This window comes from Lonchura striata, chromosome 1 (genome assembly GCF_050655825.1).
Source record: "Lonchura striata isolate lonStrDom1 chromosome 1, ASM5065582v1, whole genome shotgun sequence".
NCBI lineage: Eukaryota > Metazoa > Chordata > Aves > Passeriformes > Estrildidae > Lonchura > Lonchura striata.
The window spans coordinates 7,414,172-7,430,285 of NC_140703.1; the positions used below are offsets into that span (position 1 = coordinate 7,414,172).

General features: G+C 35.5%; 1 protein-coding gene across 1 annotated transcript in view; it reads right to left on the reverse strand.

Annotated features, from left to right (window-relative positions):
- NCAM2 (neural cell adhesion molecule 2) overlaps nucleotides 1-16,114 on the reverse strand; it is a 263,496-nt gene that overhangs the window by 1,484 nt on the left and 245,898 nt on the right. The window contains exons 16-17 of the mRNA XM_077790949.2: nucleotides 9,124-9,328; nucleotides 4,730-4,849 (exon numbers count right to left, since the gene is read on the reverse strand). Coding sequence (XP_077647075.1) covers nucleotides 4,730-4,849; nucleotides 9,124-9,328 — 325 coding nt within the window. The remainder of the gene's footprint in view (nucleotides 1-4,729; nucleotides 4,850-9,123; nucleotides 9,329-16,114) is intronic.

The window sequence follows — 16,114 nt, forward strand, 5'->3', positions numbered from 1 at the left end:
CTCCTGGGCATAATAGCTCTTAATGGTGATTCCAGTTTGGGTTTGCTTTCTGGTTTTTTGCTAGGGAATAGTATGCATATACCTTTTTTATTCAAAATAACTGTTAAATGTTTCAGTAAATTTCTGCTTTGCATGATTAAATTTCCCAAAGATCAATACACTGTTCAAAACATGTCTGATGAATCTCTTAGGAATGAATCACTGTTCAAAACCTGTCTGATGAATTTCTTAAACACAAGGCAGTGTTTAATACCAGAAAATAAAGTAAAACAATACCTGAATTCCCAGTCTTATGAAATTTAAGTTGTTTGAAATGAACTAAGAAATATGCCGTTTATCCAGAGGTTAAACAATGAGCACAACATGTATCTGAGAGAAATCCAAGATTAACTTGTTCTACTACAGTAAAATACATGGGATATATCATCAGATGTCTGGCTCTGAGCACAGAGGGAGGTATCTACTAATTGTCTGTTTCTCATAGCAAACCCAAAGGAAACAGATTTCAGCCCACAGCAAGATGCCTGAAAGAATGGAAACAACAGAATGAACATTAATCTATTTTTAACAGTAGGTAAAACACTGGGACAGAGGAAGAGCAGTTCATAAGATGAATTTCTGGTAGGCAGGTATGTGTGTCAAAGATCTGATTAAGCAAACCAATGAAACAAGTACTAAAAAACCCCCAAAACCTAATTTAATGTAGTTTTAAGAAAAGCAGAGTAATTTCTCAAAAGATGGTGCTGTAAAGAAGGAAATATTTAGTCAAAGTCAAAACTGGGGAATCAACAGAATATTTAAACCATGTGTGGAAATTTCTAGAAATTGATTTAAGTGGATTAAGAACATGTTACAAAATATTTGAAACAGGGAGATTTGCTACAACTCTGTGGAAGGGTATTGAAATCCATGTTCATGAAAACAATGGGATAAAATTAGCCTTGCTTTTATATGCAAGCAGAGAACCACAACTCAAAAAAAGCTGTACATAAGTAAAAAATGTTATGCATAAAAACTTTCCTCATCACAAAGTCCGTGCACCATTCTTGAACCTTATTATATTTTAAAACTTGTGGTTTTGAGGTTTTTTTTATAGGGTGTGAGTTATGAATGTAAGTTATCATTAGACATTGTTCTTTTTCCCTATGAAAACATTTTTGTTATTTTGGAATTTTTGTTTCCATTTGTTTTAAATACATATTTAATCTCTATTAATAGATTAAATAATTTTCCTCTTTCAATTAACAAATTCAAGTTTAAGTGTTCTAATTGTATTAATTTTTCTACACCAAATTATTCTTTAGCTACATCAATTAGAACGAATTTTATATTTTTCAACTGAGCAGACTAATCCTTTCAAACGTTTGTTCATTTTATAATAAAAAGATTTTGTAAAAAAATCTAACAAAAACCCAACAAAAAGTTCTCTCACTTTAATCAGATGTTTATTGCTACTAATTATTAATAATATTGACTTCCTCTAGCACTGCAGGTGGCCTAACATTTGCTGATACCCACACAAAACTTTAACTTAAATATTTCATTTCTTATTTTATAGAAAAATGACTCCATTTTGATACTGGAATTCACCCAACTTCTTTAATACTAAGAAAAACTCAACCAATATTATAAACATATTAATATCAGACTAGGAATATAATTATTGTACTGCATTGTATATGGTACTTTATTCATATTACAAAAGTGTGATATGAAATGCACAGCTTAAACTGACTTCCTGCCAGCATGATTAAAACTTGTTGAATTGCAGGTAAAGTGCTTTGAGCTAATCTGTCACATGTGGATTCCAAACGTGGCTTTGACAAGGATCATCTGAGATAAGGTAAAAAATAGTTTGCCAAATAATATACTGAGCAGCATAATAAAGAATATTATTGTAAGAGGAGGAAGTAATCTCTTTACTAATTAGTTTCCACAACTTCTTAAATTGCATTTGCAGTTCTGAGTGTAATTTGCTATTATTCAGCATTATTCAATAATTATTAAAAATATTTTATCTAATTTAACCCCAAGGCTTATCTTGTATACCTTTAAGACAGCCAGAATTAGTCATAATGAATCCCACCTTGTTTTGCTGCCTGCCTGAAATGTCATTGAAATTTTCTTTCCTGCAAGCTAAGCTCTTCCCTCCAAGATCCCTTCTGGTCATCCTCACCCTGCCCAGAGTGTGTCTTTCTGGCTGTTGTTGACAATGTATTTTTGTGTTGTTGACACTTGCCAGAGCCCACCCTAGGTCGCAGGGTGGCTCCATGTGGTGGAAAAACTTCTCCTCCAACCCGTGCTTCCAAAGAAAGGCTCAGCAGTCTCTGTTGTTTGGTCTCAAGGCAGTTTATTGCAAGTTATCTAAAAGATTTTCTTCTCTGCTGCTGTGGTTTGCTCACAGCTCAGGCAGAGGCACACACACACCCTGACATCCTCTCTGACTCCCGGCTGCTTCTTCTCTCCCCGCCCAGGGCTGCTGCTCTCTTTTATATGGTACATTACGGATTAAATGTTTGCAGTTTTTCCCCAATGCCTACTACCTATATTAAATGGTGCTTTTCTACTCTAAACCAATCCATAAGTGCCAACATCACCAAGAACATGGAGGTAAGGAAGAAGAAAGAGGGAGGGCAGGGCAGGCCCAAATCCCAAATCTATCTTAAAACTTCTGACCCCCATGTACAAAACCAAACCCCCCCTGTACAGCACTCAAAAATTCTTCCCTCTACTTTGTAACTACTTCTACTATAATGCCTAAACTTTTGTGACTTCTTGTTCTACCTGCAAAGTTGGTAAATCATTCCATGGTTCAAACCCAAAATCACAGCTGTTTCCAGCTGCCTGACAGGGTCTCAAATGCTTCTGACCTGGGCTGGGAACCTCCAAAAATGTCTGAGGGACATTGAGTTTTGACAGAGACTGACTTTTCCTCTACTGCATTTTCCCTTTGTGCATCTCACTTTATATTGCTTCTCTGTTTCATTGGGTATGACCTGTGTCTGAGTCAAAGGTCTTTCCACATTCCCCTGGTATCAATGGCCCTTCAGGTGTCCTCATTGCACCATCTTTTTTCATTTTTAGTTTCCCAAGTGACACTGTCCCAAATCTTTAGCTGACTTCTCTACAGCTGTGCTTTGGACTGCTGATGCCTTTTGCCATTGGTTGTGAGGGAAGAAATTACCAAGAAGGCAACTGTCATCATTAATATGTCTTAGCAGTCCTATTTTTCTTAGGGTATAATTCCCATCACATACTTACCAGTTGTTCCTGGGAGTTAGTTTTTCAGGGCTTTTTGTTGGTGCTTTTTTGTTTTGTTTTTCTGTCATGACAGTGGGGACTGATTCTTTCCCCCTCCCCTAAGATAATAAAATATTTTTGATTTTAACTTTCTCATATTTCACTCCTGTCAGCTGATCTAATGATTGTGAGAAGCAGAAAGAAGTGAACTGGATCTTTCCTGGTATCATGTTTACTGCAAGATCCATCTGATTTGAAAGATCTAGTGCTAAAAATAGTCTTGAATAATGAACAAACATGGACCTGGTGCTTTACCCACTAACATATCCAAGGCTTGCTGGACTTGTACAATGTTTACAACTACATTCCCCTGACTCTTTAGATAACTCTGGGCTTTCCACTGTGCCCCTGATTATAAATTCTAATATGAAGAGCAAACATATCAGTAGTCACTCAACAGATTGCATAATTATTTCATTAACAAGTTCAAACTCTTTGTGTACAGCTCCTTCAAAGCACTATATAGCTTAATGTGCAGCTACTTAACTCCCTATTTACTAAAAATATCAATGGCAGCTGGTAGCAAACCTTTTTTTTTAATTAAGGGTTCTGACTTACAGTTTTACATAATGGCAAAAAATAAAATTTCTTCATGTTTTCAGAAAATAAAAAGACTTTTGTAAGAACACTTCCTTTTAAAGAACAACTATGATTTAATAAAATTATCTACAGGTGAATTTCTATATTTACTACAAAATGGTCTTCATAACCTTGATGCCTTGAGATAGGAGATTTTCCCAACACATGGAAAGTGCTGGGCTCAAAGCAAAGAAAATTTAGAGGTTTCTTCAGTAATTTCATCCCTGGGCACAAGGTTGGCCCCATTATTCAGAAGGCAGCCAGAGACTGTGAGCACGGCTGCAAACTGCTGTGGTTTCTGTACTGAGAGAAGGTTGCAGGGACAGGAAGGGGGGATGAGGAAATGGAGCAGAGGCTGTCCTTCAGCACAATTAATCCAATTGCACTGTGTGCACTTAAATTCTGAACTAAGTTCTCAGTTACATGTATGGAAGCAGGAGGGGGCCGCTCCAGTGAGGAGCTGGGTTTTTGGAGTGTAGTATCCTTGCGCCCCATCTTCAGGATTTGTGTGAAGATGCCTGTGAGACTCAATTTAGAGGTCATTCATGAGAGTTAGGAGATTGTTCCCACAGGGTAGTTAATAGTTGCTGGGTAGGTGGTAAAGACAAGGTGCAACCAAATTAAAAAATCTTTGTACTGCTGTGCTCAGCCAGTGTCAATGAAGTACCATGATTTAGATTGATTATGGTAAAAATGGAACCAGTCAAACAAACCCTACACTCACACACTGCCTTGCCACAGCAGACCACTCTGGTGATGCTGTGTACCTCCCCTCAGAGCGTGGGAAGTCCAGGCTGTCCACAGCCAAGATCAGCTTGTGGGAAACTCCAGGGAATATCAGGCTACTTACTCTGGTTCTGTGAGGGGAGTTGTCTCATTTGGCTCATTTACTGGACTCCCATCTTCATGGCTGGTAATTCTTTCATCCTCTGTTCTCATTTCCACTATTGGCTCTTTTGATCCATCTTTCCTAAAAATTATTGAAAGAGTTTTATGTCTCTTATCATCACATTAACTATGTACATTGCACATGAAGAATTACTAAGATCCCTTCTCTCAAAAGTTGGCAAAGAAAAGGCAGAACTAATTATCAGTGACTAACACCACCAAGACACATTTAACAGCGTGTTCCCAATTCCTTGAAGTCTTCAAAGCATCCTGTATCCATGGTTACTTCCCTAACTCTGTAAACATGATGAATTAGCATCTCAAAAGAGCATTTTGTTTATGACTAATAATAAGGTGACAGCTTCTTCATGGGAATAGATGTAAACTTCCTTAACCTAGTATAATAATGATAGAACTTGATGCCTAGTTATACTTGACCTTTTCTGGCAGCGTTAAGGAGTCGTTATGTGAGTATATACACCACAAAAGTGTGCTTTAATCTCCTGGGGTTGTGACAACCCCAGCTGCCATTGATACAAGAGCCCTTGTGCAGTACAAATCTAAGCCCTTCTGATTTTCCTGGTAGAAAAAACTTTCTACATCATATTTCTCCCATTTGAGGAACAACTGCTAGTCTCACAATATAAGTAAATGTATAAATATTGTGCTAATTAAACAACTAATTATAAGGAGATGGAGCAGTGAGTACTGCCATTATGATTTTGTTGGTAACCAAAAATAGAATAGTTTGGGTTGGAAGGGACATTTATAGGTCATCTAGTTGAATGCCCCTGCAACTAGCAGGGACATTTTCAACCAAATCAGGTTCCTCAGAGCTTCATTCAACCTGACTTTGAGTGTTTCAGCAGTGGGATGTCTACAACCTCTCTGGGAAACCTGTTGAAATTTTTCACCTTCCTCATTGTAAAACAGATTTTCCTCATGTCCAATCTAAATCTACCCACTTTCACTTCAAAAACATGATCCCTCATCTTTGTAAAAAGTCTGTCCCCATCTTTTTCATAAATTAGTTTTCAAAGGGATGCAGAAAAGTCTTTATCTCAGCCTGATCTCACAGAGAGTGCTCCATCCCTCTGATCATCTTTGTGTCCTCTTCTGGACTTGATCCAACAAATCCATGTCCTTTCTTTACCAAGGACTGCTGGGCTGGATGCAGCACTCCAGGTGAGGTCTCATCAGCACAGAGGGACAGAATCACCTCTCCTGAACTTCTGGTCATGCTGCTTTTGGTGCAGCCTGGGACACCTTTGGCTTTCTGGGATGTGAGCACACACTGTTGGCTCACGTCCAGATTTTCATGAGCCAGGATCCCCAAGTCCTTCTCTGCAGGGCTGATCTCAGAAATGCGGACACTTTCTAGAAATATCTGTTCACTGCCACAAAGTATTAACAATACATACTAATTAATAATACTTATGAAAAGTAATAAATAAATTTTATAGAATTTTGCTCTCAAAAGGCAGATCAGATGATAACTGATATATATATATATTTATATATATATATATGTTTACAGAAAAAACCCTATTTTGATGCAAATATTTTCTATATCCTGAAACAGCATCAGCTGCAATATACAGAGAGACACTGAGTTACAGATCAACTATTACTTTTATATTTAAGAGATTATTTTCTGGACTGGGATGTTGTAGGGAGCTGTTCGACTGCTATAGGCCACACCAAAGACCTGGCTAAATTCTTCTCTAATTCATGTCTCATATTTTCATATTGTTTCTTCAAGATAATGGATAAAACAGGCTTTTGTGACAGGAAGTATCAGGAAAACCCTACTGTCCTTTGACAGGCATCCTTAAGGAAAATCTTTGGAGGTTAATAAGAATGTAGCCCAAAGAGAGAAATCGTGTGAAGAAGAACTAATAGGTAGAAATCTAAAAGACTTCTGTCTATTAAAAAACCTGCAAAATTATATGTGATTATTTATCTCTGCAAGTGACACTTAAGACACACGAGTGGATACAAAGCTCATTTTGGTAGACAATGCACTTAACTTTCATGACTACCTCATACCTGGGAAAAGATTAGGGATCTAAGTTGGACTGGTGGATGGATTGGTGAGCTCTTCTTCCTTTGTTGATACAGCTACAGTCTTACAAACAGCATTGCATGACAAAAGGACTAAAAAAGATGTTACTTGTGACTAGCAGTCATGTATATTTACAGAAGGTAGAAACTGTAGCATTTCAAATTTTAAAGAAGGGAAAGTGATTTGTAGGAAATCAATTATGTCATGGATGTCTGTGTGTGTTACATGGACTATATCATCTTCATTCATTATATATAGAACATAATTATTTACTATATATATATATATATATATATCTCCTACAATCAAAATTTAACCAAGAACCATATCATAAACCACCCGAAAATCCAAAATACAAACTAGCATTTTTAAAACAGAGAAATGCCAGTGAATTTTAGGCAATATCAGTTACCATGGTATAAATTTAAATGTTGACTCTTCAAGACTGTCCTGGGAGTTTAGTCTGACAGTTTATTAATTCAGAGAATAGGCTAAAATAAGAACTGTCCCAAATATTTTAAGGTCTGACTGACTGAAGACCATTTTGATAAGGAAAGAAATATGATTAAATAACATAGTTGTTCCTCCAAAAGAAGTGCAACAAAAGAATTAATATCAACAGACCAGCTTGATGCTTTTTTGGGACAGCATGGCCTTTGGCAATAAGATGTTGATAACAAGGTATAAACTGCTGTCAAATGACATTTCCAACTTTATCTCCCATTTAGGAGAGTCTGTATACCACTTTATAGTTGGCCACTCCTTGAATGGGAAACTTAAGCATCAACTGAGGTGCTGTGCTCAATAGGAAAGGACAGCTGAGTCAGTGCCAGAAGCTTCACATCTTGATTCTATTGATCTGGACAGGTTGGCTTCACAGGATGGAAAAAAACACTGCTAGTCTTTCTCTCACTGTCAGATGTGGAGAATTAGGAAATAGTTAGTTTATGTCATTAGTTCTATTTAGAAGCATTATAAATACTCTTGTGTCCTCTCACAACTGGTTTTGTTCTGTGCTGTTGTTTCTGAAATGGCACCTCTTTTAAGAAGAACCCAACCAAGATGTGTAGCCAAGTTACCAAAGAAAAACAGCCTGAAAGCAAAGAGGCAGAATTAAATTCCAAAAAGACACTTTACACCTCCACTACTGACAATGATGCTCAGCTTCTCAGCTATGAATAATGAGAACTGCAAGATCTAGTGTTCTCTACATCCATCTGAAAATGGATGGGACCTAGAAAGCTGAAGGATAATTAACTGTAAAGCCTGACTATTGGGAAAGAAACACAGCAGTTGGACCAGCAAATGTTATTTAAACCACATGCAGACAGCATTCTCACAAATATTACAGTGCATGTGTAAGTTGCCTACCAAATGAATGGGATGAGAAAATAATTTTTTTTTCTAGCAAAAAAAAAAAAAGGAAATGTTTAAAATGAAGGACCAAATGTAATTCTCTTAGTTTACCTATTGAAAACTCAGTAAATGCCACTAAATCTCTAAAGTGTGATTATTTATTGTAGTCAGTATTTGAACTGTTTTACCGCAGATCTCACTATACACTTCAATAATTTAAGAGACCATATTTTCACATGAATGATCAGTTCATTCACATTTGTGTGATGGAGTAGCCACTACAAAAGAGTATTTGTGAGAATCAGTATTGATTATTTCCCACTCATGTTTAGCAATCATTGACTGTTGCTATAAAGAACAATCACTCACCACCATTTCACCAATATCCAACTCAGCACTCCTACTAAAAAAAAAAAAATCTACAAGATCTTTCATTCCTAAAGTCCACAGACAAGAATCAAGATTTTCCATCAAGTGCTGTATCTAAGAAGAAAAACTCTCTCATGGATCTTCTATAATACCATGTCCTGCACTTGTGGATTTACTGGCACTGTCACAGCCATAGGCCAAGTTTCTGGGTGTTAGCAGCTCAAAGATGGATTTGCAGAAATGGAGTTACAATGATCCATTACCTGCTTCTCATGAACCAAATCTGTGTCTCCAACTAGTACTGAATTACAATTGATTTCCTTTTTGTCAAGCTGGACAAAGAGGTCATCCTAAACTGAGCTACAGTATATTTCCTTTTTGTGTCTCAACTTTACTTTTAAAGGCAATAAACAACTTCACACACTTCAGAGAATCACTTTGCTAAGTAGTAGAAGCATTTTATTAATTCCCTTTGCGGCACCACAAAATGGCCATAAAGTTAATGTAAGTTGGACAGCCAACCTTTTCTTTTAAGAATGTTTCCAACCCACATGATTAATACTCACAAGTAAGCAGCTTTTCCTTCTTCCAGTTCTTTACTTTTTCCACTTGAACCACTCTTCTTCCCACAGATTCTCCTGGTGATGCACATGAGCAATCCACATTGTCGTACAAAGAAGCAGCTGACATCAGTCACAACCAGGATTAACAAAAGGGCTGCCACTCCCAGGCCAATGACAGCACCAAGTCCAAGACCATTGAAAAGAGTGTCTTCAAGGAAAGAAAATTAAGAGATATTAATAACATTAATCCTAAAATATAATTTTCTAAGCTGTTGGTCAGGGGAGTAAAGAGGTTATAGGAATTAACCATTCAGAAATTACTGGAAATAAACAGTCCTGATGATTATGCATATATTATCTGATTAAAAAAAAAATAAAAAAAAAACATTTCTTCTGCATAATATTTTCTGAATGCCAAAATTCCAGTAAGTTCACAAAACATAAATGACACTATTTAATAGCAAATAATATCACATCTTAACATTCCAGGACTAAGAGTATCAATAACCAGCCTAAGGAAAACATTTTCAATGTTAAGCATGAACATTGATATAAGTTATCTTTTCTGCATTTCAAATGTAATTAATTAGCAGTGGTGCTAAGCAGAATTACTGAAGGTTTAAGAGACTGACAAACGAGTATTGTAATTTTCTGAATTAGAGTGAAAACTAACTTAATTCAAGTTATTTGATCTGCAAACAGTTGCACACACATAGTCTTAAATAGTTTAATATGGGGGAAAATATGCATATCATCAAATGATTATAGGGTTAGGGAATAATCTTGTTTAGTCTTGTACCTTGAAAATGCAATCATAGACTTCAAAATAAACATACTCCACACCTGATCTTGCTTTCTGTGTTTAAATTTTGAGAGCTGATGTTTAGCTGATTTTACTTCATACAAATCTCATGAAAAATATTTTAATGTTTTGCCTCAGTTGATATTTGCATGATAACAATGCTAAAAACCCTTTTGAACAATGTGATTTTCAGGAGTCTTGAACACAGATGAGGCTTATAGAGGAGAGGATTTGCATCTGATAGTTGTCTAGGGGGAAAAAAGGGTTTATGCCCCCAGCTAATTCAAGAAGATTCCAAACTAACTCAGCCGTTGGCCACTGGCAATTTCCTGGTGTGAGACTGTGCTGAGTAAACCCCAGGGGAGTGGAACTGGTGAGTTTGCCCACGGGTGTTGCACACCAGCATTGCTTCCCTGGTGGTCCCACGTCCTGGAGCAATGCCCGAGTCAGCACCACTCACTGGGACATTTCCATCTGCTGCTCTGCCTGTTGCCAAAATAAGAGCAAAATTATTCTGACCAGAGATTACTTGAATCCTGTTGTAACAGACACCAAACAATTAGATAATGTAATACAGTATAAACATTTTAATTGAGTTACTAATATCATCCTATTCTTTCTCTTCCAACCCCCCTATACACTGTAGATTGTTTTCAGATTAAGTACAGCATTTAAACTTTCATGTTTCTGCTTAAATAATTTTAATGATATCTTTACTGCTTCAAATATAATTTGAAAGTTATTCTAAATCAATACATATATATTCTTTGTCTTTAGTTTTGTTTAGAACTCTAAAATGGAAATTAAAAACTTCTTTTAAAAGAAGGAGAACATTTTACTTCTTAAGCAATTGACTTCATTCAATTGTCTATTGTATAGGTTGTTTTATTATAGAAATTGTCTTCACAATGCTATTATACAACAAGCTAGAATTCAATGTATACATTTCCATGGATGGATAAGCAGAAAAACAGACAGATATTATTTCAGAGTTATTTTCCTTTGTGCAGAAAGACTTGGAAACCACTACATAAATTATAAAAATAATGGTGCAGCAATGAAATTATATATCATATATGCATTGCCCCATCAGCAATGTCAGAAGTTGATGTTTTAAATTAATTTTGGTTTTTAAACAACAAAATTCCTACTTAAATATTATACTTTCCAATACATCTTCCAAAACTTACTTTATTCCCTATATCCACCCCCATATTTGGTGAATTCCTTTGTAATCTTTAGTAATTTTTGTTTAGCAGTATGAACTGTCAGGAAGATGCAAGTAGATATTTAATTTCAGTTTATTAAAAAGCTCATATATTTCAATTGTTATAATACCAGTAAATTCTGTAGTCAGCTTTAGAGACCTCATACAGTGAATCTCTGTATTTTCTCATCCATCAACTAGAATGTGAAGGAGAAAAATTAGGGTCATTCAATAAAAATTTTGAAAGAAATTTGGGGGTTTTTACTGGTTTAGTTTTAGGAGTTTTTTTCTTAATACACTGTTAAAAAGTTTTTACTATGGAGAGATACATTTTCCACTGCTGTGAACAGCAATTTCACTGTCCTTGGAACATTGTGAAATGGCAAGGTTCTCATTCTAAGTGATCCAGTGACAGAAATGACTACACAGTATCTTCACTGGCGAGTGGGGGAAATGTTTACAGTCACAATATTGCTCCTTTGTCCCATTGTTGTGTGGGACACTGTTTTTTTCATTTTTAGTTTTCTTCTTATGGGTGAGACCTCTGAGACACAAGTATTTGACTGTTGCATATTTCTCCATCTCTTCATGGCTGATGACTTCCTTTACATTCAGCATTCCCCATCCTTGCTACTGCTCTACCAGGCTCAGGTAATTTTTCTCCTACTTGAAACCCTTTTGCTCCTCCAGGTTTCTGTTTCATAAGTCTGTTTTCTTAAAACTGTCAACACTTTTCCAGCATTTCTCTCCTTTATTTCCTTCACCTAAAGGGAGACAGAGAGGTCACCAAATCCAGTGGTGAGGTGAGGAGCGTGGCTGTGATCAGCCCTCTCACCTTCCTGAGGATCCTATGTACTTCTTCTGAAAACAGATAGAAACTGGGCTGCCTTGTTCTTTAAATCTATCTGTGTTATGGTTTATCTTTAATCTTAATGAAAACTTATAAAATTATTTTTTAGAAGTTTATCTGTGGCTTAATTCTATTCTTTTTTAAACTGCTTTGGTTTTGTACTTGCCTATCCGCTTCCACCAAAGTCAGCTGTAAAACTGATCCAAATAACTATTAAACAAGATTAAGGCCTGTCCTCACTGGTTTCAAAAAATCATATTCTAATATATATGTAATTTCAAAACAATATGAATTTTTTTCTTTATATTTTATGATATCAACAGGAGTTCTAATTCTATGACTGAATGAAATATTAATGCCATACTACAAACAGCATTCCCAAAAAGTTTGGAAAGCAACTTTGTCGTCAATAAGTGTTGCCTTAAATGAAATTAAATTATTATATTGTTATTGTTATTATAGTTATATTACAGAAGCTATTTGGGGTTTTAACAGTTTCCCAATATGTACCAAACAAACTCAAAAAAGAAGTTCCACTTTGTGCTCTAAAATAACAAAGTATTTATGCATTATATATCTTTTTATTTTCATAGTTGAACAAAAACAATTCAAATCATAAAAATTCAATGTTAATATGAATTAATCAGCTCTTAGAAACTTTTTAAAAATGTTTATTTTGTACCTGACTTAATCATCTAACTATAAAACACTTCTTGTTAAAATAATTTTAAAACACTTTTTGTTAAAAAGAAAAAAACAGGGAAGTATAAGTTCCATAGTTCTGAATGAGTTTTAATTGGAATTTGTTAAAATATATTAAATTTAAAAGGATATGTGTTTTTTTTTTATATAGAATGTGGCATAAATAATGTAATACCTTGCCATGATGATGAAGGAAACTGACAACTTTAAAGACAATTTTGTCATTGATTTCTTCAAATAAATTATCATCTATGAATACTTATGGAAATAAGTTTCAAAAACTCCCAGAAATGTAAAAAAATTAATTTAAAAAAAACTAAAAGCAATTTTTTTTCTACAAATTTCATCAAAAGTTTTGGCAATATTAAAGTCCTTATTAAATAAGTTATGTTTCTAATGAATTCTAACGAGATAATTGAACAATTTTGCAGGAATCATTATTTGATCAGAAAGAGGAATGAAGAGTTTTGGCTTTTTCTTTTGCACAGGAATAAAACATGCAACCTCAGTATATTGAGACTGATGCTACATTAACCTGGATCCTTTGAGGTGACAGAATTTCTCTGTGCTCTTACAGAATCACATTGTATATATTCAATTACTGCTGCAATAAAATAGTAATTGCAAGCTTTATAAAAAGCACTCTGTGTGATGTCCACACATTTTTTTCACATCTTCAGTGATATTTTGTTGGGGAGAAAAAAGCACGTTAGCAACTTGTGCATTATTCCCTTCCCTCCTCCTTACAAGGCAAAGATTGAAGTTAACATGAAAGGTAGATGATTACCAAAACCTCTCTTTTACAGTAATTTGAGTTTTTAAGGAAAAAAAGCAATGCTATAAAATACTTTCCTAGTTTACCAGGCAATACTTGGCTGCTACAAATGCATGGTGCAGTTATGATACATGGTTTTCCTTTCTTTCAAGACAGTCAGAAGATAAAGTAAACTGCTCTCAATCCAATGTAAAAATGTGAAAATTACAAACTAACTAGAGGGTGAAATTGAAATCCTGCACTGGGTCATGGCAGGAAAAAAACATTCTTGTTTATCAAGTTGAACTACACTTTTGTATTGTCCCTTAAAAATGAGCCCAAACATGATGGTTATTACTACACTGCCTCTGAATATTGTCTTTGATTTTATATCTGATCTGGAACTTTTATTAGATTCAAAATCTTACAAAATGCATGTACTTACTCAAAACCTCTAAAAAGACAGAAAATATATGTCTCAAAATTTTTTATCCAAAAAAATTGTAATGTAGTACCAAAAAATTAAACAGCTCTATAAAATTTTCTACCAGTTAACAGTAAATCAGTGGCAGGCCATGACCAAAAGAAGTAAAGAACCAGTGGTGCCTCCCTGCTACCCAAAGAAGCTCCAATAGTATAGCTGCCACATCCAGAGTTGTGTGATCTGCTTTTGGCAATTTATATCAATAAAACTTTTCTTTTGAGCCAGGTAAGTGCCCAGAAGAATAATGTCTTCCTTAAAATGAAATAAGCAAATCACTACATTTGCAACATCAGCTTGCAAGAAATCATTAGGATTCTATGCAACATTTACTGGGGGACTGTTTGATGCAAAAGAGAATGTGACAATAAGGTACATTCATTTCTATCCCATTCTTTAAAACTCAAAGATGTTAACAAGGCCATAATTGACATTAATTGTAATGTTTTTTCTTCCTCACTGGTTTTTCCTATAACTCTCTGCTAGGACAGATACTGCTGAAGGGCAGTGGACAAACACATGGGTGTGTGCTCTGAGCTGCATGACCGAGTAATGTGTTCTGACAGGTACACTTGGCACACAACTTTGGAAAATAAGGGGACACTACTACTGGCTTTCTCTAACTTTCTTCTACTCATAAGTGACAGATCTTCACTGCCTCCTATCTCAGATGAAATCTCAGCTGGAGTGAGCCAGGGGAGCCTGTGGTGCCATGGGGACTATCAGTGACACAGATGTGAGCCACTGAAATAAGCTTGTCTAAAAGGTTGTACTTTTCCGATGCTTATCCAAGTGAAGGAGTTTTTCCTCATTATGGCTGAGATCTTCTTGCCAACAATTTTTCTGAAATGGATTTTTCCCTTTAAATCTTACACAAAAATGTCTTGTATTATGACTCTCTCAGGATACTGAGTAAGTAGGACTGAAGTTCACATTTCCTCTAATGGCCCTTTACAACATTTTTCATAGGAAGGTGTCTTAATAGGCACAAAGACAATACCTAAATGAAAGAAATGGAATGTAAATAGCAGCTTGAATATTTCTGGGAACAGTGTCTTGTCCATGGCCATTGAGGGACAAGGGAAAGGATAGAAAAAAACCCTTTCTTTACTATTAATAAGCATGCTGTATTGTGAAAATGTTCTCTGGAATTGTCATTTACTATTTTTTTAAGCAAAGTTTTAAAAAAGAGATCCTTTGCATAATCAAACTATCCCTAAGCAAACCTCAGGAGCATTTCTAATATACCTAAAGAGTTAGCAATTTCTAAAAGCTACTGCAGCTTTTTCTTTGTATTCACTCAGTCATCATAGTAAAGGGTGTCTTTTTAGCATTGTCTCCTTCCATGGGAAGCCCCAGAAAAATGCAGGCAGAGAGATCCCAGTCCTCCCATGCCTTGAGAGGGAAAGGCTGCACTGTGGGTTCATGGCATCAGCATGGCTCACAGGTTCTGGTTTTCAACAGACTTGGGAAAATAAGTTTCTGTGTCCCAGTTTCCCCCACTCAAACTGACAGCAGATTTACTGAACTCGTCTGTTGGAGGAGTTTCTAAAAACCTCTGCAGATTAATTATGATTGATGTGAGTATTGAGAACATACACTTATGTGTGGTTTCAGTACTGCTATTACATAAAAGGATAAATTATTTTAATTGCTTCATTTAGGAGAATTCAAAACCATGCTGTGCATATACCACAGAGACATGAGAAATTTTTTGCATCTTTATAGTGGATGAAAACCCTAAGTCGGATATTGTAGCCAGGAGATCTGAAAAAGAGTCAAACTATCTCAGGATTGTATTTAAATTGAGAAAATATTTCAAGCGTGAGAGCATTTTAAGATGTATGTAAATTCAAACACAACAGTTTTAAGAACTAGTACTTGGAATAATATTTGAAATATACAATTATTTTATAGCATTAGCTATAAAAAGAGCAGTTTAATATTATAAGTGCTGCCATTATATGGTGCATGTTTTTACTTTAAAATGTTCAGCCACTAGAGCTGCCACTTCCAGCAGAGTCCAGATTTGACAGTTTTAAAACATCTCCCTTTGGGGATACAACTTCAATCAGGCAGATTAAATCAGAATGGATCAAGCTCAGGTTGTATATTTATACAGACAATCTACATACTTTCTTCACTACTGCAGTAGCATGGCAGCCACCCAACATGAACAAAAATTAAAATTCACTAAT